The 24,816-nt window shown below is 39.8% G+C and overlaps 1 protein-coding gene across 2 annotated transcripts in view; it reads right to left on the bottom strand.

Annotated features, from left to right (window-relative positions):
* The window catches only part of llgl1 (LLGL scribble cell polarity complex component 1), a 180,894-nt gene extending 161,877 nt beyond the window's left edge, over nt 1-19,017 (bottom strand). Inside the window, exons 1-2 of one of the 2 annotated variants that reach the window (XM_061982062.1) lie at nt 18,895-19,017; nt 18,736-18,828 (exon numbers count right to left, since the gene is read on the bottom strand). In XM_061982062.1, coding sequence (XP_061838046.1) covers nt 18,736-18,816 — 81 coding nt within the window. In that variant the 5' untranslated portion in view covers nt 18,817-18,828; nt 18,895-19,017. Of the gene's footprint in view, nt 1-18,735 lie in introns of both variants that reach the window. The other variant, XM_061982064.1, reaches the window with a different exon arrangement.
* Between the last annotated feature and the right edge of the window lie 5,799 nt (nt 19,018-24,816).

Below are 24,816 nucleotides of genomic sequence, written 5' to 3'. Positions count from 1 at the left end.
TGTCTATATCAACCAGGGTGAGCCCCACCCCTTTCGTGAGCGCACTGCGCGCGGAGTGACCCCTGTTACGCGCCCCCGGCAACAGGGGTGGCGGGTAGGTAAGCTGCGCGGGCGGAGCGCGCGGAGTGACCCCTGTTACGAGCCCCCGGCCACGGGGGTGGCGGGCAGGTAAGCTGCTTACCTGCTGCGCATGACGCCGGCCGCGGCGAAGGCGGACGAGGCGGGGTGTCGGTGCGGTGGGCCCGGTGGTGACCCTGGACGTGCGTCGGGCCCTTCTCGCGGATCGCCTCAGCTACGGCTCCCGGTGGGGCCCTCTCGGGGGAAGGGGCCTCGGTCCCGGACCCCGGCGAGGCGTCCCTTCTCCGCTCCGTAAAAGTGTCCATCTCTTTTTTTTTTTTTTTCTTCTGTTGTGGCATATGCTGCAGGTGCCTGCTCGTTTTTCGTATGTGGGTAACAACATTTAACTATGTATATATATTTCCCAATTGGTTTAACTGCCACCCGCCTGAATCTATTTAAAATCAATTTTTTTTTAATTTCAACCGCCCGACCCGACCCGCGGATAAAATCTAATTTTTTAAAATTTCATCCACCCTATCCGCGGATAATCCGCGGACTCCGCGGTTGTGCCCGCAAACCGCGCATCTCTAGTTCACACATATTTGTAACAGTGTTAAACTTGTTTATACGGCCACCCTCGGTGTGACTTGTATGGCTGTTGACAAAGTATGCGTTGCATTCCCTTGTGTGTGAAAAGCCATAGATATTATGTGATTGGGCCGACACGCAAAGGCAGTGCCTTTAAGGTTTATTGGCGCTCTGTACTTCTCCCTACGTCCGTGTACACAGCGGCGTTTTAAAAAGTCATACATTTTACTTTTTGAAACCGATACCGATCATTTCCGATATTACATTTTAAAGCATTTATCGGCCGATAATATCGGCAATCCGATGTATCGGACATCTCTAATGGCAACTATCCACGCTGGAAAAGTTATCGTCTTTATTTTCATGTATCGTTGGGTTAATTGACCTGACAAATATCGGCCCAGGCCTACTTAGTGCTCACACACTGAGAATTGACAAAAATCACGTATGGAAGCATCAATACTGTTGACAAGCCTACTACCACCCTGGGATCATTCTCCTGGGAACTGATTGTCGTCCTAATTGGATTTCACTTGTAGGTCATCTGGGCCAACATAGTATACTGTGCAAAAACAAACAAGTTTGCACCAGAGTCTGCAAAAGTAGTGTTTTTAAAGGTATTGACGGTGGATACTCCTCATATAAAATCTCACTTTCATACTAGAATTGTACAAGCATGGTGTATTATTGGCCCTTTTACACTGGAACTTCCAAGGTTGACTTCAATCCATGTTGAGATTTCACAATAATCTTTCCCATACAAGCGGTCTTATGTTACGGACAATATGTGAACAACTCTGATTTGGTTATTGGCTGAGTCAAAAGCCAGACATAGCTAACTATCTCTCGATGTCTACTAGAGATGTCTGATAATATCGGACTGACGAATTATCGGTATCTGTTTGGAAAAAGTAAAATGTATGACTTTTTAAAAGGCCGCTGTGTACACGGACGTAGGGAGAAGTACAGAGTGCCAATAAACCTTAAAAGCACTGCCTTTGAGTGCCGGCCCAGTCAAATAATATCTACGGCTTTTCACACACACAAGTGAATGCAAAGCATACTTGGTCAACAGCCATACAGGTCACACTGAGGGTGGCCGTATAAACAACTTTAACACTGTTACAAATATGCGCCACACTGTGAACCCACACCAAACAAGAATGACAAACACATTTCGGGAGAACATCCACACCGTAACACAACAGAACAAATACCCAGAAGCCCTTGCAGCACTAACTCTTCCGGGGCGCTACAATATACACCCCCCGTTACCCCGTAACCCCACCTCAACCCCGCCCACCTCAACCTCCTCATGCTCTCTCAGGGAGAGCATGTCCCAAATTCCAAGCTGCTGTTTTGAGGCATGTTAAAAAAAATAATGCACTTTGTGACTTCAGTAATAAATATGGGATTTTTTTCCATAACGTGAGTTGATTTATTTTGGAAAAACTTGTTACATTGTTTAATGCATCCAGCGGGGCATCACAACAAAATTAGGCATAATAATGTGTTCATTCCACGACTGTATGTATCGGTATCGGTTGATATCGGAATCGGTAATTAAGAGTTGGACAATATCGGAATATTGGATATCGGCAAAAAAGCCATTATCGGACATCTCTAGTTGCCATGTACGTGCACCTCCTTGCGCCCGCGTCGAAGTCACGTCATGACATTGCTGGTTTTACGAGCAGAGGAGCATGTTCGGCAGCGCACACACACAGAGTACTTACAAGCAGACACAGTGTGTGGACAGAAAAGGGAGAATGGACGCATTTTGGCTTAAAAACTGACGATAAAGGTAAACACTGAAACGCCTTCAGGAAGAGGTGCTGTAGGACATGGCTAGCTAGCTAGCGGCTAACGTCCATCCAACGTCTGCAGTGTTTTAGCTACTTCTAAATCACTAATCCTCACCTCCATGGCGACAAATAAAGTAAGTTTCTTACAAGTATCATTATCACTGCAGGACGAGGAATAGCTAAACATGCTTCACTACACACCGTAGCTCACCGGCGTCAAAATGTAAACAAACACCATTGTGACATCCACTGTAATGATACCAAGTACAGTAGCGTATCTAGTCGAGACTACTATGATTAGGTCGATATTTTTTGACATCACATCTTCTTTCGTTTTTTTTAAATGTATATTATGTTTATAAAGTCAGTAAATACGTCCCTGGACACGTGAGGACTTTGAATATGACCAATGTATGATCCTGTAACTACTTGGTATCGGATCCATACCTAAATGTGTGGTATCATCCAAAACTAATGTCAAGTATCAAAGAAGAGAAGAATAAGTGATTATTACAATTTAACAGAAGTGTAGATAGAACATGTTAAAAGAGAAAATAAGCAGATATTAACAGTAAATGAACAAGTAGATTAATAATCCATTTTCTACCACTTGTCCTTAATAATGTGTACAAAATAATAGGTGTATAAATGACACAATATGTTACTGCATAGACTAATTAGGAGTCTTTGTTTGTTTACTTACTACTAAAAGACAAGTTGTCTAGTATGTTCACTATTTTATATAAGGACTAAATTACAATAATAAATTCATGTACACTAAGATTTGTTGTTAAAATAAAGCCAATAATGCCATTTTTTTCGTGGTCCCCTTTATTTAGAAAAGTACCGAAAAGTATCAAAAAATGTTTAGTATTGGTAACAAAATATTGGTATGGTTACATCACTACATTCTACTATTGTCATTTGACTTTATACCTGCTTTATCCTTTCCATCCTTTGTAACTGAGCTACTGTGTGGAACAATTTCCCTTGTGGATCATTAAAGTTTGTCTAAGTTCATTAAGTGTCTTAGTGCACGAGAACGGTACCACACGGGAAAAATATCAATCAGGACAAACTTGCATGCCCACTTCAAACACGACCACCCAACTCAGTATTTCCAGTGAGTGAAAGACCAAGATGAGGTTGCTGAGGTAGTTAAAAAGCTCCTCGGTGGCAAGGCCCTGGGGGTAGATGAGATCCGCCCGGAGTTCCTTAAGGCTCTGGATGCTGTGGGGCTGTCTTGGTTGACAAGACTCTGCAGCATCGCGTGGACATCGGGGGCGGTACCACTGGATTGGCAGACCGGGGTGGTGGTTCCTCTCTTTAAGAAGGGGAACCGGAGGGTGTGTTCTAACTATCGTGGGATCACACTCCTCAGCCTTCCCGGTAAGGTCTATTCAGGTGTACTGGAGAGGAGGCTACGCCGGATAGTCGAACCTCGGATTCAGGAGGAACAGTGTGGTTTTCGTCCTGGTCGTGGAACTGTGGACCAGCTCTATACTCTCGGCAGGGTCCTTGAGGGTGCATGGGAGTTTGCCCAACCAGTCTACATGTGCTTTGTGGACTTGGAGAAGGCATTCGACCGTGTCCCTCGGGAAGTCCTGTGGAGAGTGCTCAGAGAGTATGGGGTATCGGACTGTCTGATTTTGGCGGTCCGCTCCCTGTATGATCAGTGTCAGAGCTTGGTCCGCATTGCCGGCAGTAAGTCGAACACGTTTCCAGTGAGGGTTGGACTCTGCCAAGGCTGCCGTTTGTCACCCATTCTGTTCATAACTTTTATGGACAGAATTTCTAGGCGCAGTCAAGGCTTGAGGGGATCTGGTTTGGTGGCTGCAGGATTAGGTCTCTGCTTTTTGCAGATGATGTGGTCCTGATGGCTTCATCTGGCCAGGATCTTCAGCTCTCACTGGATCGGTTCGCAGCAGAGTGTGAAGCGACTGGGATGAAAATCAGCACCTCCAAGTCCGAGTCCATGGTTCTCGCCCGGAAAAGGGTGGAGTGCCATCTCCGGGTTGGGGAGGAGATCTTGCCCCAAGTGGAGGAGTTCAAGTACCTCGGAGTCTTGTTCACGAGTGAGGGAAGAGTGGATCGTGAGATCGACAGGCGGATCGGTGCGGCGTCTTCAGTAATGCGGACGCTGTATCGATCCGTTGTGGTGAAGAAGGAGCTGAGCCGGAAGGCAAAGCTCTCAATTTACCGGTCGATGTACGTTCCCATCCTCACCTATGGTCATGAGCTTTGGGTCATGACCGAAAGGACAAGATCACGGGTACAAGCGGCCGAAATGAGTTTCCTCCGCCGGGTGGCGGGGCTCTCCCTTAGAGATAGGGTGAGAAGCTCTGTCATTCGGGGGGAGCTCAAAGTAAAGCCGCTGCTCCTCCACATGGAGAGGAGCCAGATGAGGTGGTTCGGGCATCAGGTCAGGATGCCACCCGAACGCCTCCCTAGGAAGGTGTTTCGGGCACGTCCGACCGGTAGGAGGCCACAGGGAAGACCCAGGACACGCTGGGAAGACAATCTCTCCCGGCTGGCCTGGGAACGCCTCGGGATCCCCCGGGAGGAGCTGGACGAAGTGGCTGGGGAGAGGGAAGTCTGGGCTTCCCTGCTTAAGCTGCTGCCCCCGCGACCCGACCTTGGATAAGCGGAAGAAGATGGATGGATGGATGGATGTACGTTCCCATCCTCACCTATGGTCATGAGCTTTGGGTTATGACCGAAAGGACAAGATCACGAGTACAAGCGGCCGAACTGAGTTTCCTCCACCGGGTGGCGGGGCTCTCCCTTAGAGATAGGGTGAGAAGCTCTGCCATACGGGAGGAGCTCAAAGTAAAGCCGCTGCTCCTCTACATCGAGAGGAGCCAGATGAGGTGGTTCGGGCATCTGGTCAGGATGCCACCCAAACGCCTCCCTAGGGAGGTGTTTAGGGCACGTCCGACCAGTAGGAGGCCGCGGGGAAGATCCAGGACACGTTGGGAAGACTATGTCTCCCGGCTGGCCTGGGAACGCCTCGGGGTCCCACAGGAAGAGCTGGACGAAGTGGCTGGGGAGAGGGAAGTCTGGGCTTCCCTGCTTAGGCTGCTGCCCCCGCGACCCGACCTCGGATAAGCGGAAGAAGATGGATGGATGGATGGATGGAAAGACCAAGATGCACAACCTTTGTCCCGACAGTCCACAATTACTGAGACATGTTGGTGAACAAAGTCCGTGCAAACAAAATCGTGTGCGCTGACAGAAAGTGTGCTTCAAATCGCCAAAGACATGCTGCCCTTTAATATTGTTGAAAAAATATCCATCCATTTTCTACCGCTTGTCCCTCACGGGGTTCCGAGGGTGCTGGAGCCTATCTCATTCCAAAAAAATACTGCAAAAGTTTGACAGACCTTTTTGTTATGTCATGTTGGTGTTCCTTGCCTGGAATCTGTCAGACGAGCTTTCTCTGCATGACCTGTTTATACACCTGCTCATCCTGTAGTGTTGATATTGTTACTCTGCACTTTTCTTTACAAAAGGTCCCAACTTCATTATCCATTAAGTCTGGGATTAATAAAGTAACTCTGATTACCGTATTTTTCGGACCTTAAGTCGCAGTTTTTTTTCATAGTTTGGCCGGCTTATACTCAGGAGCGACTTATGTGTGAAATGATTAACACATTAGCGTAAAATATCAAATAATATTATTGATGACATTCACGTAAGAGACTAGACGTATAAGATTTCATGAGATTTAGCGATTAGGAGTGACAGATTGTTTGGTAAACGTATAGCATGTTCTATATGTTATAGTTATTTCAATGACTCTTACCATAATATGTTACGTTAAAGGGGAACATTATCACAATTTCAGAAGGGTTAAAACCATTAAAAATCAGTTCCCAGTGGCTTATTATATTTTTCGAAGTTTTTTTCAAAATTTTACCCATCACGCAATATCCCTAAAAAAAGCTTCAAAGTGCCTGATTTTAACCATCGTTATATACACCCGTCCATTTTCCTGTGACGTCACATAGTGATGCCAACTCAAACAAACATGGCGGAAAGAACAGCGAGCTATAGCGACATTAGCTCGGATTCAGACTCGGATTTCAGCGGCTTAAGCGATTCAACAGATTACGCATGTATTGAAACGGATGGTTGTAGTGTGGAGGCAGGTAGCGAAAACCAAATTGAAGAAGAAACTGAAGCTAGTGAGCCATATCGGTTTGAACCGTATGCAAGCGAAACCGACGAAAACGACACGAGAGAAAGTGAGGACGAATTCGGCGATCGCCTTCTAACCAACGATTAGTATGTGTTTGTTTTTAAGTGTTGTAATGTTTTTAAGCTAAATTATTGGTAAACACAGTTTATGTATAATAATTTACGTAAAACCGCGAGTAATGAATAAAGTTTTCGTCAATTAATATATTCTGTAGACATACCCTCATCCGCTCTCTTTTCCTGAAAGCTGATCTGTCCAGTTTTGGAGTTGATGTCAGCAGGCCAGGGAAGCTAGGGTCGATATTCTTCTCCTGATCATCTTCGGTGGCATAAGGGACGGTGTGAGCCAAGACATCCAGGGGGTTTAGCCATACTTGCCAACCCTCCCGGATTTTCCGGGAGACTCCCAAAATTCAGCGCCTCTCCCGAAAACCTCCCGGGACAAATTTTCTCCCGAAATTCAGGCGGACCTGAGTGACGTGTTGACAACACACAACAGCGTCTACCGTAAAGCAGTTTGTCTGCCGTAAACAGCAATGTTGTGACACTTTTAAACAGGACAATACTGCCATCTACTGTACATGCATATGTGACCCACCCATAATGTGTCACGTTTTTGTGTTGATTTATTTATTTTATTTTGTGGTTTGAATTCGTTTTTGGAGCTGTCATTACACATTTATCAGTATTCACATTGGTCAGTAGGGGGCGGTAGGGCGTTTCTTCCCAATTGAATGCTATCACCTGCAGTACCGGAAGTGGCTTGTCATTCTGATGAGCGCGACCAGTCTGCGAACAATTGAAACGTCCTGTGTGCTTTTTCCTCCTGTATAACAGGTTAGTTTTGGTGAATCAACTCACTGAATAATATCCATGTGATCTTTATAAGTTTAAGTACACATTCTGATGGTGGAGCCTAACTCTAAAGTGTTTGTGAGTTGTAGTTTGTAAATGAACACTGAAATTCAAGTATTTATTTTATTTATTTATATATATATATATACATATATATATATATATATATATATATATATATGTATATATATATATAGCTAGAATTCACTGAAAGTCAAGTATTTCTTATATATATATATATATATCTTAACCACGGCCCCGACCACGCCCCCACCCCCACCCCCCAAAATCGGAGGTCTCAAGGTTGGCAAGTATGGGTTTAGCTCGCTCGTCTGCGGGAACAAACTGCCGCCATTGCTTGCCGTGCTACTGAGGTCCTTTGTCCCTGAATTGCTCACACACTCCGGCAGATTCAATGGGGGTCTGGCGGCAGATTTCTTTGACTTTATGGTTGGAAATGCATCTGCTTTGAGTGTCGCAGGATATCCACACATTCTTGCCATCTCTGTCGTAGCATAGCTTTCGTCGGTAAAGTGTGCGGAACAAACGTCCAATTTCTTGCCACTTTGGCATCTTTGGGCCACTGGTGCAACTTGAATCCGTCCCTGTTGGTGTTGTTACACCCTCCGACAACACACCGACGAGGCATGATGTCTCCAAGGTACGGAAAATAGTCGAAAAAAACGGAAAATAACAGAGCTGATTTGACTCGGTGTTTGAGAAAATGGGGGATTGCTTCCCGATGTGACGTCACGTTGCGAGAGCGAATATTAGAAAGGCGTTTAATTCGCCAAAATTCACCCATTTAGAGTTCGGAAATCGGTTAAAAAAATATATGGTCTTTTTTCTGCAACATCAAGGTATATATTGACGCTTACATAGGTCTGGTGATAATGTTCCCCTTTAACATACCAGGCACGTTCTCAGTTGGTTATTTATGCCTCATATAACGTACAATTATTCAGCCTGTTGTTCACTATTCTTTATTTATTTTAAATTGCCTTTCAAATGTCTATTCTTGGTGTTGGCTTTTATCAAATACATTTCCCCAAAAAATGCGACTTATACTCCAGTGCGACTTATACATGTTTTTTTCCTTCTTTATTATGCATTTTCGGCAGGTGCGACTTATACTCAGGTGCGACTTATGTGTGAAATGATGAACACATTAGCGTAAAATATCAAATAATATTATTGATCTCATTCACGTAAGAGACTAGACGTATAAGATTTCATGGGATTTAGCGATTAGGAGTGACAGATTGTTTGGTAAACGTATAGCATGTTCTATATATTATAGTTATTTGAATGACTCTTACCATAATATGTTACGTTAACATACCAGTTGGTTATTTATGCCTCATATAACGTACACTTATTCAGCCTGTTGTTCACTATTCTTCATTTATTTTAAATTGCCTTTCAAATGTCTATTCTTGCTGTTGGCTTTTATCAAATACATTTCCCCAAAAAATGTGACTTATACTCCAGTGCGACTTATATGTTTTTTTCCTTCTTTATTATGCATTTTCGGCAGGTGCGACTTATACTCCGAAAAATACGGTAGTTAGTTTCAGTTTCTTTCAAACATTACTTAGGTATAAAATACTAAAGGGTCTAGCTCCGTCCTGTCTTGCTGATTGTATTGTACCATATGCATACCTGCCAACTTTTGAAATCAGAAAAACCTAGTAGCCAGGGTCCAGGGGCCGCAGGCCCCGGTAGGTCCAGGACAAAGTCCTGTTAGGGGGTTCCTTCGCCCCCCGACGCAAAATGATTATTAGCATTCAGACAGGTTAAAATGTTGCTAAAACCATCACTTTTCTATCAGTCACAGTGACTTTTCAAAACAAAAATATTACAGCAAAAATCATATGGGTTGATTGACATGTTTATTCTGTAAACTAACTTCAATAGTTTGAAATTATTTTGACAGTTAATGCCAGTTATCCTGTCAACCTTTCACAAGACTTCAATTTGTTTATTGAAAGTATAAACAGTATAAACACTTTTTACAGTAAACAAATGGTAAAACAGTACTAAACAATTCCATTAAAAAAAAAAAATTGGTGTCATTATTAACTTTCTGTCCAAGCTTGTATAATCTACTGCCTTGTTCAATTGTAAAAAATATTCTGTGCCTAAAATTCACATTTCTATCACAATTATCATACTGTAAACATGGTAAGCTAACTTCATTAAAATTAATAGTCCTGTCAATAGCATGGAATTACAATTCAAATGTCGTTTTTTTGTAAGCCTTTCAAAAGAATTCAAAATATGAAAAATTAATGAAAATTAATTGAAGCCATCAGACACTTGAAAAGTGGCACATCACATCTCTAATGTAATCATTTGAACTTTTCAACAGAAATAGCACTGCAAAAATATTAAGGACATACTTCTGTATTTTGGTAGTTATGCTGTCAACATTTAACAAGATTTCTTCAACTTGGACTTGAAAGCATAAATAGTATAAACACTTTTAACAGTATAACAGTACTAAACAATTCCAATAGATAACATTGGTGTCATTACCTTTTTGTGGCTAAAATCCAAATGTATTCTATCAGATTGATCATACTGCAAAAATGATATGGTAACTTTATGATAAGTTTACTTCATTAAAACATTGAAAGTTTTCCACTTGTATCGCTAGCAACGGCATTAGACTTGTGTTTTTTTGTCCCAACGTGGTCTTTTACATCGCTAATTCCTCCGTGTCCGATCGAAAAATCTTGTCTGCACAAGGTGCAATTCGCGTAGTTTTCACCTTTTTTGGAACAGATAATTATTCCCGGATAGGCTTTTGAATATTCTTCACGGAATGACTGCAGTTTTCTTTTCGGTTTAAGACTCGTTTGCGATTTTTCTCCGGCTGATTCCATGATCGTTCGCTCGTTTGGAAACAATGGCAACTGGTGCCTCGTGCTTGGCAGCGGTGCTATCAATAGCCTCGCGCATGGCATTCGGAAAGGCTCGATAGGAAGTTACGGGAAGCAGTGTCGATTGTCATTGTTGTTACGCGATTTCGTGAATAAAACTTAAAAAAAAAAAAAAAATTTTAATTAATGAAAAAACGTATTTTTTATCACTGCAACCGTAACCCGGAATAGGTTGATGAAAACCGTACTAATTACGGGAAAACCGGAGTAGTTGGCAGGTATGCATATGTCCCGGCAAGAAATCTGCGTTCTAAGAACTTTCTTTGTTTAAAAATAGAACAAGCACATTCTGAAATTGTACAAATTATAATGTTGCTCAATTTCCTCGACTGGTGTACTAACATCATGCGGTTTATTATTATTTTTTTTTTTTACATATGTAGCATCATCTACAACAGGGGTGCTCACACTTTTTCTGCAGGCGAGCTACTTTTCAACTGATCAAGTCGTGTGGGGATCTACCTCATTCATATATATCATTTATATTTACTTATTTATGAAATATATGTTTTTGTTAACAAGTTAAAGGTGTTTAATGATAATGCAAGCATGTTTAACACATATAGTTAATATTGTTAATACATTAAAGGTGTTTAATGATAATACAAGCATGTTTAATACATATAGTTAATATTGTTAACAAGTTAAAGGTGTTTAAAGATAATACAAGAATGTTTAATACATATAGTTAACATTGTTAATAAATTAAAGGTGTTTAATGATAATACAAGTATGTTTAATACATATAGTTAATATTGTTAACAAGTTAAAGGTGTTTAAAGATAATACAATAATGTTTAACACATATAGTTAATATTGTTAACAAGTTAAAGGTGTTTAAAGATAATACAAGCATGTTTAACACATATAGTTAACATTGTTAACAAGTTAAAGGTGTTTATAGATAATACAAGCATGTTTAACACATATAGTTAATATTGTTAATAAATTAAAGGTGTTTAAAGATAATACAAGCATGTTTAACACATATAGTTAATATTGTTAATAAGTTAAAGGTGTTTAAAGATAATACAAGCATGTTTAACACATATAGTTAATATTGTTAATAAGTTAAAGGTGTTTAAAGATAATACAAGCATGTTTAACACATATAGATTCCTTTCTTTCATGAAGACAAGAATATAAGTTGGTGTATTACCTGATTCTGATGACTTGCATTGATTGGAATCAGACAGTAGTGATGATAATGTCCGCATTTTCGAATGGAGGAGAAAAAAAGTCCTCCTTTCTGTCCAATACCACATGAAAGTGGTTGGTTTTTGGCATCTTATTTGTCCAGCTTCCGTACTCCTTTGTATACACTTTACAAGAAATACATTGTCGGCAAACTCCGTAGCTTGCTAGCTTGTGCACGCCAGCTTTCTGAGACTCTTATTTTGGTAGCGCAAATGTGCAGTCGGTCTTTGGAGTTTTGACGACAGGTACGGCGCCAGAGTCTGTTGAAATAAAGTGTTTCTCGCCTTCCAGTCGGTAATTTGAATGATCTGGCAGCAGCCAGCGTCATCTCAGAAGACCCTCGGGTGCCGTGAATGTCAATCAAGTGATGAAAGTGACGTCACAGTGAAGATTTATGATCGCTCATTTTTAGGACTACTTTTTTAATGCCTGGCTGGTGATCGACCGGTAGCTCGCGATCGACGTAATGAGCACCCCTGATCTACAAAGATTCAAAGAATTGCTATTGTGACATCTAGTGGACACATTTAGGACAGCGGGGTTTTTTTTTTTCATTCAATAATGTCGGTGGAAGAGGGGTTAGTGCGTCTGCCTCACAATACGAAGGTCCTGAGTAGTCTTGGGTTCAATCCCAGGCTCGGGATCTTTCTGTATGGAGTTTGCATGTTCTCCCCGTGACTGCGTGGGTTCCCTCCGGGTACTCCGGCTTCCTCCCACCTCCAAAGACATGCACCTGGGGATAGGTTGATTGGCAACACTAAAATGGTCCCTAGTGTGTGGATGTGAGTGTGAATGTTGTCTGTCTATCTGTGTTGGCCCTGTGATGAAGAGGCGACTTGTCCAGGGTGTACCCCACCTTCCGCCCGATTGTTGTGTTGATTGAAAAAACGCGTAGGCACACCACCAGCAGAAAACATTAAAAATGTCAACTCGGTAGTTGATATTGACAGTAAAAAGTCATTGTTGGATATGAATTCAAACCATAACCAAGCATGCATCACTATAGATCTTGTCTCAAAGTAAGTGTCACGACTTATTTGGAGTTTTTTGCTGTTTTCCTGTGTGTAGTGTCTTGTGCTCCTATTTTGTTGGCTTTTCCTGTTTTGTTGGTATTTTCCTGTAGCAGTTTCATGTCTTCCTTTGAGCGCTATTCACCTGCACCTGCTTTGTTTTAGCAATCGAGACTCTTTAATTATCCTTCTTTGTGTGGAAATTGTTGTTTGTCATGTCATGCACGGATGTACTTTGTGGATGCCGTCTGCTCCGCACGCTGTAAGTCTTTGCTGTCGTCCAGCATTCTGTTTTTGTTGACTTTGCGGCCAGTTCAGTTTTAGTCTCGTTTTCCATAGCCATCCCTAAGCTTCAATGCCTTTTTTAGGGGCACTCGCCTTTTGTTTATTTTTAGTTTAAGCACTAGATATGATTTTTACAAAGCAATTAGTTAACGGCTGCCACCTACTGATATGGAAGAATTTGCTTTTAGCAATCAAGACTATTTCAGTTGTTTTTTATCCTTCTTTGTGGGGACATTGTTGATTGTCATGTCATGTTCGGATGTACATTGTGGACGCCGTTTTTGCTTTGCTCCACGGTAAGTCTTTGCTGTTGTCCAGCATTCTGTTTTTGTTTACTTTGTAGCCAGTTCAGTTTTAGTTTCGTTCTGCATAGCCTTCCCTAAGCTTCAATTCCTTTTCTTAGGGGCACTCACCTTTTGTTTATTTTTGGTTTAAGCATTAGACACCTTTTTACCTGCACGCTGCCTCCTGCTGTTTCCGACATCTACAAAGCAATTAGCTACCTGCTGCCACCTACTGATATGGAAGAGTATTACACGGTTACTTTGCCGAGCTCTAGACCGCACCGACACTCAACAACAACAACACATCATTTGCAGACTATAATTACTGCTTTGCAAAAAATATTTTTAACCCAAATAGGTGAAATTAGATCATCTCCAGACTGTATCTCACGGCACACTAGTGTGCCGCGGCACAGTGGTTGAAAAACACTGTGCTAGCGGCTACGATTTCAGTACTATTGAAGAGCTTTGCTCCTTCTCAACTCTGTGGTAATATTCTTTTCACAAAATACAACCAATAGTACGTTAATGTTAAATCTTACTTGTGAAAAGTAATCCCCCGATTCCTATTTTCAACAGTTCGCTCATTTGAGCAGGAAAACGCTGAACACCATCTTTGTTTTCTACCTGTCAACTGTCAGTTTAGCATCTTTGTTTTCTACCTGTCAACTGTCAGTTTAGCTTCTTTGTTTTCTACCTGTCAACTGTCAGTTTAGCATCTTTGTTTTCTACCTGTCAACTGTCAGTTTAGCATCTTTGTTTTCTACCTGTCAACTGTCAGTTTAGCATCTTTGTTTTCTACCTGTCAACTGTCAGTTTAGCATCTTTGTTTTCTACCTGTCAACTGTCAGTTTAGCATCTTTGTTTTCTACCTGTCAACTGTCGGTTTAGCATCTTTGTTTTCTACTTGTCAACTGTCAGTTTAGCATCTTTGTTTTCTACCTGTCAACTGTCAGTTTAGCATCTTTGTTTTCTACCTGTCAACTGTCGGTTTAGCATCTTTGTTTTCTACTTGTCAACTGTCAGTTCAGCATCTTTGTTTTCTACCTGTCAACTGTCGGTTTAGCATCTTTGTTTTCTACTTGTCAACTGTCAGTTTAGCATCTTTGTTTTCTACCTGTCAACTGTCAGTTTAGCATCTTTGTTTTCTACCTGTCAACTGTCAGTTTAGCATCTTTGTTTTCTACCTGTCAACTGTCGGTTTAGCATCTTTGTTTTCTACCTGGCAAATTAAGGCCCGGGGGCCACATGCGGTCCGTTAAGTTTTTCAATATGGCCCGCCGGACATTCCCAAATAATTTTTTTTAGATCTTTAAGATGGAAAGTGTAGCTGCCGTTATGATGTGCAGTGATGTTTTCAAATTACCAAAAGTCTTGAACTATACAAAGTATTTCAATGCTTGGAATCTGCGCTTTTGCATGATATTTTAGTGACTAGTGTTGTCCTGATAGCAATATTATTTCGATACTTTTCGGTACTTTTCGATACTTTTCTAAATAAAGGGGACCAGAAAAAAATTGCATTATTGGCTTTATTTTAACAAAAAATCTTAGGGTGTTGCTGACCGGTACTTTTCAGAGGCGGTATGGTACCGAATATGATTCATTAGTATCGAGTTACTATACTAATACTCGTATACCATACAACCCTAATAGTTACTATGGTAATGTAAGTCACAGCAGCTCAGACGAGGCACCAAGCAGTGTGGGTGGGGAGTGTTTCCACAGAGTGTTTCCACAGAGTGTGAAATGTGGGTGTCAGGGACAGACGTGGAAGGAGATTTTTACAACAAAGTTCTAAAGCTTAGTGATGTATCACATATATCAGATTGTATCTATTTTTTGTTTTTTTGTTCATATTTCGCTCTGTTTGTTGCATTTTTGTTGCACTTGGCTTGATAGTAAAATATGTCGATTGAGAGGTGGTGTGACGTTCATATGTTCTCAATATTCAGGGTTTTATCCTTCATAGAAAAATGTAAAATTCCATTACGTTTTTAAGGCGGTCTGTCATAAAATTTTTTTAGCATTCAATCAGACATTATTGTGAGGTTTTGTATTAGTTTTCCAAAAAATAGATATATAGGCCCCCAGATTTTTTTCTCTAAATTTGGCCCCCCGAGTCAAAATATCAATCAATCAATCAATCAATGTTTATTTATATAGTCCTAAATCACAAGTGTCTCAAAGGGCTGCACAAGCCACAACGACATCCTCGGTACAAAGCCCACATAAGGGCAAGGAAAAACTCACCCCAGTGGGACGTCGATGTGAATGATTATGAGAAACCTTGGAGAGGACCGCATATGTGGGTAACCCCCCCCCCCCTCTAGGGGAGACCGAAAGCAATGGATGTCGAGTGGGTCTGACATAATATTGTGAGAGTCCAGTCCATAGTGGATCTAAAATAATAGTGAGAGTCCAGTCCATAGTGGATTTAACATAATAGTGAGAGTCCAGTCAGTCCATAGTGGATCTAACATAATAGTGAGAGTCCAGTCCATAGTGGATCTAAAATAATAGTGAGAGTCCAGTCCATAGTGGCTCTAACATAATAGTGAGAGTCCAGTCCATAGTGGATCCAACATAATAGTGAGAGTCCAGTCCATAGTGGATCTAAAATAATAGTGAGAGTCCAGTCCATAGTGGATCTAAAATAATAGTGAGAGTCCAGTCCATAGTGGCTCTAACATAATAGTGAGAGTCCAGTCCATAGTGGATCTAAAATAATAGTGAGAGTCCAGTCCATAGTGGCTCTAACATAATAGTGAGAGTCCAGTCCATAGTGGCTCTAACATAATAGTGTGAGAGTCCAGTCCATAGTGGATTCAACATAATAGTGTGAGAGTCCAGTCCATAGTGGATCTAACATAATAGTGAGAGTCCAGTTCATAGTGGATCTAACGTAATAGTGAGAGTCCAGTCCATAGTGGATCTAAAATAATAGTGAGAGTCCAGTCCATAGTGGATCCAACATAATAGTGAGAGTCCAGTCAATAGTGGATCTAAAATAATAGTGAGAGTCCAGTCCATAGTGGATCTAAAATAATAGTGAGAGTCCAGTCCATAGTGGCTCTAACATAATAGTGAGAGTCCAGTCCATAGTGGCTCTAACATAATAGTGTGAGAGTCCAGTCCATAGTGGATTCAACATAATAGTGTGAGAGTCCAGTCCATAGTGGATCTAACATAATAGTGAGAGTCCAGTTCATAGTGGATCTAACGTAATAGTGAGAGTCCAGTCCATAGTGGATCTAACATAATAGTGAGAGTCCAGTCCATAGTGGATCTAACATAATAGTGAGAGTCCAGTCCATAGTGGCTCTAACATAATAGTGAGAGTCCAGTCCATAGTGGATCCAACATAATAGTGAGAGTCCAGTCCATAGTGGCTCTAACATAATAGTGAGAGTCCAGTCCATAGTGGATCCAACATAATAGTGAGAGTCCAGTCCATAGTGGCTCTAACATAATAGTGAGAGTCCAGTCCATAGTGGCTCTAACATAATAGTGAGAGTCCAGTCCATAGTGGATCCAACATAATAGTGAGAGTCCAGTCCATAGTGGATCTAACATAATAGTGAGAGTCCAGTCCATAGTGGCTCTAACATAATAGTGAGAGTCCAGTCCATAGTGGATCCAACATAATAGTGAGAGTCCAGTCCATAGTGGATCCAACATAATAGTGAGAGTCCAGTCCATAGTGGATCTAACATAATAGTGAGAGTCCAGTCCATAGTGGCTCTAACATAATAGTGAGAGTCCAGTCCATAGTGGATCTAACATAATAGTGAGAGTCCAGTCCATAGTGGATCTAAAATAATAGTGAGAGTCCAGTCCATAGTGGATCTAACATAATAGTGAGAGTCCAGTCCATAGTGGATCTAACATAATAGTGAGAGTCCAGTCCATAGTGGATCCAACATAATAGTGAGAGTCCAGTCCATAGTGGATCTAAAATAATAGTGAGAGTCCAGTCCATAGTGGATCTAAAATAATAGTGAGAGTCCAGTCCATAGTGGCCCTAACATAATAATGTGAGAGTCCAGTCCATAGTGGATCTAACATAATAGTGTGAGAGTCCAGTCCATAGTGGATCTAACATAATAGTGAGAGTCCAGTCCATAGTGGCTCTAACATAATAGTGAGAGTCCAGTCCATAGTGGATCCAACATAATAGTGAGAGTCCAGTCCATAGTGGATCCAACATAATAGTGAGAGTCCAGTCCATAGTGGATCTAACATAATAGTGAGAGTCCAGTCCATAGTGGATCTAACATAATAGTGAGAGTCCAGTCCATAGTGGCTCTAACATAATAGTGAGAGTCCAGTCCATAGTGGATCCAACATAATAGTGAGAGTCCAGTCCATAGTGGCTCTAACATAATAGTGAGAGTCCAGTCCATAGTGGATCCAACATAATAGTGAGAGTCCAGTCCATAGTGGCTCTAACATAATAGTGAGAGTCCAGTCCATAGTGGATCTAAAATAATAGTGAGAGTCCAGTCCATAGTGGCTCTAACATAATAGTGAGAGTCCAGTCCATAGTGGCTCTAACATAATAGTGAGAGTCCAGTCCATAGTGGATCCAACATAATAGTGAGAGTCCAGTCCATAGTGGATCTAACATAATAGTGTGAGAGTCCAGTCCATAGTGGATCTAACACAATAGTGAGAGTCCAGTCCATGGTGGATCCAACATAAGAGTAAGAGTCCAGTCCATAATTGCCCAGGCCTGGTTTAGCATCTTTGTTTTCTACCTGTCAACTGTCAGTTTCGGCAGCTCGCCGGCTCCTCGTCACCACTTCAAGATGGCGGTCCAATTTCTCGCGTCACAGCACCCAATGCTGCGTCTACTTATGAAGATGTCTATGATGACAACAACCTAATGTAAGGGCTTGTGCAAAAAGCCAACAGATTTTCCATTTTTAAGGAAACTTATTTTATAATTAGCCTATTGAGTCAGACTGCCGAGAAACATGATGAACATTTCCGAGCGTTTCCAAGCACTTCACCCCAAAATTCAAGCATTTTTCAAACCAAACAACATTAGAATCCAAGCATTTTCAAGGTTTTTAAGCACCCGTACAAACCCTGCTTGGCACTGAGCATCAAGGGTTGGAATTGGGGGTTAAATCACCAAAATGATTCCTGAGCGCGGCCACCGCTGCTGCTCACTGCTCCCCTCACCTCCCAGAGGGGATGGGTCAAATGCAGATAATAATTTCCCCACACCTAGTGTGTGTGTGACTATCAGTGGTACTTAACTTTAATTGTAACTTTAGTAATCTTGCCAGTAATCCTAATCACGGATGATATGGAAGGCGGGCCTTTGAGAAGGAACTCGCCACGCAAACAACTCATCCTCCACACAAGTTATCACACGCAACACAGCTCAGACACTTCGTGGACATTTCCACGGCGGACTTAAGTCAAATAATATTTGGTGTAAAGCAAGACTTGGGAGTGATTAGCTGGAGTCGGCAGGACGAGACCGTTAGTTTACCTTGTTGAAGGCGAAAAGCTCCTGTTTGATTTTCTCCCTCTGCGGGTCGGCGCCCTGTCGACGAAAGCGAAACTTCATCATCCTGGAGCCGGACTGAGGAGGCACAAAGTGGCGCGTTTAGCAGCGGCGGCAGCTATCACCGAGCTACACTTAGCTTACCGGCTAGCCCATGCAGGCTAGGACGCGACTGACTCGTTTTTCTGTATCCCTCCTGACTCGGCTCCAGTCGGCTCGAGTCGGGTGATGGATCGGAGCAGCGGCCCGCCTTCCCCTCGGTTCACGCCCACCGCCATTGTTGTCAGCCAATGGCAGCGAAGAAGTCTGTGAGCAATTTCTCGGACACGCCCACATAGATGACGACTCTGCGGAGGGGTGTTGGGTTTGTTGCACGGCGCGCGCCGGAGTGAAGTCTCGTCCACACCCACGTCTGCGGGGGCGGGAAAAGAAGCAAATCCTGGAATATTAAAGAGGTTTATAAGAGACCATGGCGAGGGAGGGAAGAATTGGAAAATAGGCGACATATTGACAATTGCGGGAATATATATATATATATATATATATATATATATATATATATATATATATATATATATATATATATATATATATATATTTATTTATATATACATATATTCATATATATATATATATATATATATTTATATTCATAGATATATATATTTATATTCATATATATATATTTAAATTCATAAATATATACATGTATATATATTTATTTATAGATGTATATATATATATTTATATTCATATATATATATCCATCCATCCATTTTCTACCGCTTATTCCCTTTGGGGTCGCGGGGGGCGCTGGAGCCTATCTCAGCTACAATCGGGCGGAAGGCGGGGTACACCCTGGACAAGTCGCCACCTCATCGCAAATATATATATATATATATCTATTTATAGATATATATATATATATATATTTATAGTTATACATATATATATATTCATATATATATATTTATATCTATATATATATATTTATACATATATATATATTTATATTCATAGATATATATATTTATATTCATATATATATATTTAAATTCATAAATATATATATGTATATATATTTATTTATAGATGTATATGTATATATATATATTTATATTCATATATATATATATATATATCATTATATATATATATATATACATATATATATATATATATATATATATATATATTTTTTTTTATACATATATATATATATATATATATATATACCGTATTTTCCGGACTATAAGTCGCAGTTTTTTTTCATAGTTTGGCCGGGCTCCAGTGCGACTTATATATGTTTTATTCCTTTTTTATTATGCATTTTTGGCAGGTGCGACTTAATCTCCGAAAAATACGGTATATATAAATAAATATATATATGTAAATATATACATATAAATATATATATATATTCATATATATTAATATATATATATATATGAATATATATATATATATTTATATATACATATATATTCATATATATATTTATATTCATAGATATATATATTTATATTCATATATGTATATTTAAAATCATAAATATATACATGTATATATATTTATTTATAGATGTATATATACATATATATTTATATTCATATATATATATATATTTATAGATATATATATATATATTTATAGTTATACATATATATATATTCATATATATATATATTTATATCTATATATATATTATATATATATATATTTATATTCATAGATATATATATTTATATTCATATATATATATGTATATATATTTATTTATAGATGTATATATATATATATTTATATTCATAGATATATATATTTATATTCATATATATATATATGTATATATATTTATTTATAGATGTATATATATATATATATATATATATATATATATATTTATGTTCATATATATATATATATATATATGTATAGTTATATATATATATATTTATATCATTATATATATATATATATATATATATATATATATATATATATATATATATACCGTATTTTCCGGACTATAAGTCGCAGTTTTTTTCATAGTTTGGCCGGGCTCCAGTGCGACTTATATATGTTTTATTCCTTTTTTATTATGCATTTTTGGCAGGTGCGACTTAAACTCAGAAAAATACGGTATATATAAATATATACATAAATATATATATGTAAATATATACATAAATATATACATATAAATATATATATATTCATATATATAATTTATATTCATATATATATATTCATAGACCTAGAGGAAAGTTCTGTGGTCAGATGAAACAAAAATTGAGCTGTTTGGCCACAATACCCAGCAATATGTTTAGAGGAGAAAAGGTGAGACCTTTAATCCCAGGAACACCAGGCCTACCATCAAGTATGGTGGTGGTAGTATTATGCTCTGGGCCTGTTTTGCTGCCAATGGAACTGCTGCTTTACAGAGAGTAAATGGGACAATGAAAAAGGAGGATTAGCTCCAAATTCTTCAGGACAAGCTAAAATCATCAGCCCGGAGGTTGGGTCTTGGGCGCGGTTGGGTGTTCCAACAGGACAATGACCCCCAAACACACGTCAAAAGTGGTAAAGGAATGGCTAAATCGGGCTAGAATGAAGGTTTTAGAATGGCCTTCCCAAAGTCCTGACTTAAACGTGTGGACAATGCTGAAGAAACAAGTCCATGTCAGAAAACCAACACATTTAGCTGAACTGCACCAATTTTGTCAAGAGGAGTGGTCAAAAATTCAAGCAGAAGCTTGTGGATGGCTACCAAAAGCGCCTTATTGCAGGTAAACTTGCCAAGGGACATGTAAGCAAATATGAACATTGCTGTATGTATACTTTTGACCCTCACATTTTCAGTAGAGCCATAATAAATTCAGAAAAGAAGCAAACTTCATGAATGTTTTTTGTGAGCAACAAGTATGTGCTCCAATCACTACATCACAAACAAATAAGAGTTGTAGAAATGATTGTAAACTCAAGACAGCCATGACATGATGTTCTTTACAAGTGGATGTACACTTTTTTACCACGACTGTATTTTGCCTCAGTTATGTCAACTTATATCACCATATATGGTAAAAGTTTGCCCATAGAGCTTTGCGCAGGTCTGCCTTTTTTATTCAGTTGTATAATCAACAAGTTTCTTATTTTTGCTTGCTAAAATCTTCCGCTGTTGCCATTTCTAATACAAAGTTGTGTATAGTTACACACATCAGTAATATACAGCAAAACTTTTTATCAAAAAACCAAACCTCAAAACTCAAAATTGCGCTCTAGCGCCCCCTACGAAAAAAAAAACTAGACTGCCAGTAAATCCCACTATAAGGTCGGAGAGACATGAAACAAAAACCTTTATGTAGGTGTGACTTAGACCTAGATTTCATAATAGTATATTCTCGGGCAAAAATCAACAGGAAGTTGGCAATTCCCCCTTCAAGACAAAAAAGTACTAAAAACAGTCACTTTTGCCTCTTTGAGCTGTAATTTGACCCCCTTAACATGCTTCAAAACTCACCGAACTGAACACACACATCAGGACTGGCAAACATTGCGATCTAATAAAAAAAACCTAACCCCAAATCTCAAAATTGTGCTCTAGCGCAATTTTTTAATGAAACGCACAAAAAACTGCTCCTCGGATGAAAAAACTGACAAAACTGCCTGTAACTCTCCCTAATTTGAACTGTAATTTGACCCCCTTAACATACTTCAAAACTCACCAAATTTTACACACACATCAGTAATATATGGCAAAACTTTTTATCAAAAAACCAAACCTCAAAACTCAAAATTGCGCTCTAGCGCCCCCTACGAAAGAAACAAAAACTAGACTGCCTGTAACTCCCACTAGGAAGGTCGGAGAGACATGAAACAAAAACCTTTATGTAGGTGTGACTTAGACCTAGATTTCATAATAGTATATTCTCGGGCAAAAATCAACAGGAAGTTGGCAATTCCCCCTTCAAGACAAAAAAGTACTAAAAACAGTCACTTTTGCCTCTTTGAGCTGTAATTTGACCCCCTTAACATGCTTCAAAACTCACCGAACTGAACACGCACATCAGGACTGGCAAACATTGCGATCTAATAAAAAAACCTAACCCCAAATCTCAAAATTGTGCTCTAGCGCAATTTTTTAATGAAACGCACAAAAAACTGCTCCTCGGATGAAAAAACTGACAAAACTGCCTGTAACTCTCCCTAATTTTAACTGTAATTTGACCCCCTTAACATACTTCAAAACTCACCAAATTTTACACACACATCAGTAATATATACGGCAAAACTTTTTATCAAAAAACCAAACCTCAAAACTCAAAATTGCGCTCTAGCGCCCCCTACGAAAAAAAACAACTAGACTGCCTGTAACTCCCACTAGGAAGGTCGGAGAGACATGAAACAAAAACCTTTATGTAGGTGTGACTTAGACCTAGTTCTCATAATTGTATGTCTTCGGGCTAAAATCAACAAGAAGTTGGCAATTCCCCCTTCAAGACAAAAAAGTACTAAAAACAGTCACTTTTGCCTCTTTGAGCTGTAATTTGACCCCCTTAGCATGCTTCAAAACTCACCGAACTGAACACACACATCAGGACTGGCAAAAATTGCGATCTAATAAAAAAACCTAACCCCAAATCTCAAAATTGTGCTCTAGCGCAATTTTTTAATTGCGCTCGGATGAAAAAACTGACAAAACTGCCTGTAACTCTCCCTGGGAAGGTCGGAGAGACATGAATATATTTGACCCACACATCAGGACCTGCGAAAATTGTCTTTTAATAAAAAAAACCGAACCCCAAAACTCAAAATTGCGCTCTAGCGCCCCCTAGAAAGAAAACTGCTTATAACTCCCAGTACGAATGATGTAGAGACATGAAACAAAAACCTCTATGTAGGGCTCACTTAGCCCTACTTTTCATTAATTAATTTCCTCGGGCAAAAATCAACAGGAAGTTGGCAATTCCCCCTTCAAGACAAAAAAGTACTAAAAACAGTCACTTTTGCCTCTTTGAGCTGTAATTTGACCCCCTTAACATGCTTCAAAACTCACCGAACTGAACACACACATCAGGACTGGCTAAAATTGTGATCTAATAAAAAAACCTAACCCCAAATCTCAAAATTGTGCTCTAGCGCAATTTTTTAATAAAACGCACAAAAAACTGCTCCTCGGATGAAAAAACTGACAAAACTGCCTGTAACTCCCACTGGGAAGGTCGGAGAAACAAAAACCTCTATGTAGGTCTCACTTAGACCTACATTTCATAAATTGACAACCCCCAGCAAAAATCAACAGGAAGTTTGCTATTCCCCCTTCAAAACAAATTTTTTGTAAAAACCGGTCACCTTCCTTCAAAAACTATCTCCTCTGAGCGCGTTTGTCGTTTCGGCTTCAAACTAACAACACAGGAGAGAGATTAAACCCTTGTGTATAAAATAACAGAACAGCGTTTTAATACCTGCTCCGGTTTTGATTTTATGACCCTTCAAAGACCCGCTGCGCTGATGCTGCTGTTTTTTTTAAGATGGCTGCTTAAAAGCAGGAAGCACCAACGTGCCCACACAATGCAGACAAGGTAGGTACACTAGACAAAAGTCTTGGGACACTTCAGACTAAAAGTAGACAAAAGTATTGGGACACTTAGGACTAGCACCTGCCAAATACGCGGGCCCGACCAATGCTGCTTGCAGCTTTAATTCTAACTTATATCTGTAAGGAAGATTCAATATGGAAGCGCTAAAAACTGCAACATGGCTGATGGGTGGAGAGGCCATTTAAGGACGGAGAGTTTTGGCACGTAAATAAGAGCGCCCACAAAGCGGCACATTGTGAAGAGACAGAAAGCAGCATTGAAGATGGTCTGTAAAGTGTTGACCACAGCACCACCATTACATGTTATGGAGACTACAAGGAAGGGTTTTAAATGAAAAAAAAAAAATCATATGTGATTCTAAATGTAGTAAAAGAGCCTGAGGGATATAAGACAAAACAAAATAGTTGATCAATGTATGATAAAACATGACTTGGTTTCAGTGCAGATTTTCACCTTTTAAGACTAT

The sequence above is a fragment of the Nerophis lumbriciformis genome, linkage group LG24 (assembly GCF_033978685.3).
Source record: "Nerophis lumbriciformis linkage group LG24, RoL_Nlum_v2.1, whole genome shotgun sequence".
Classification (NCBI taxonomy): domain Eukaryota; kingdom Metazoa; phylum Chordata; class Actinopteri; order Syngnathiformes; family Syngnathidae; genus Nerophis; species Nerophis lumbriciformis.
Note: the sequence above shows the minus strand (reverse complement) of the source record. Positions and strands in the feature narration are given on the sequence as shown.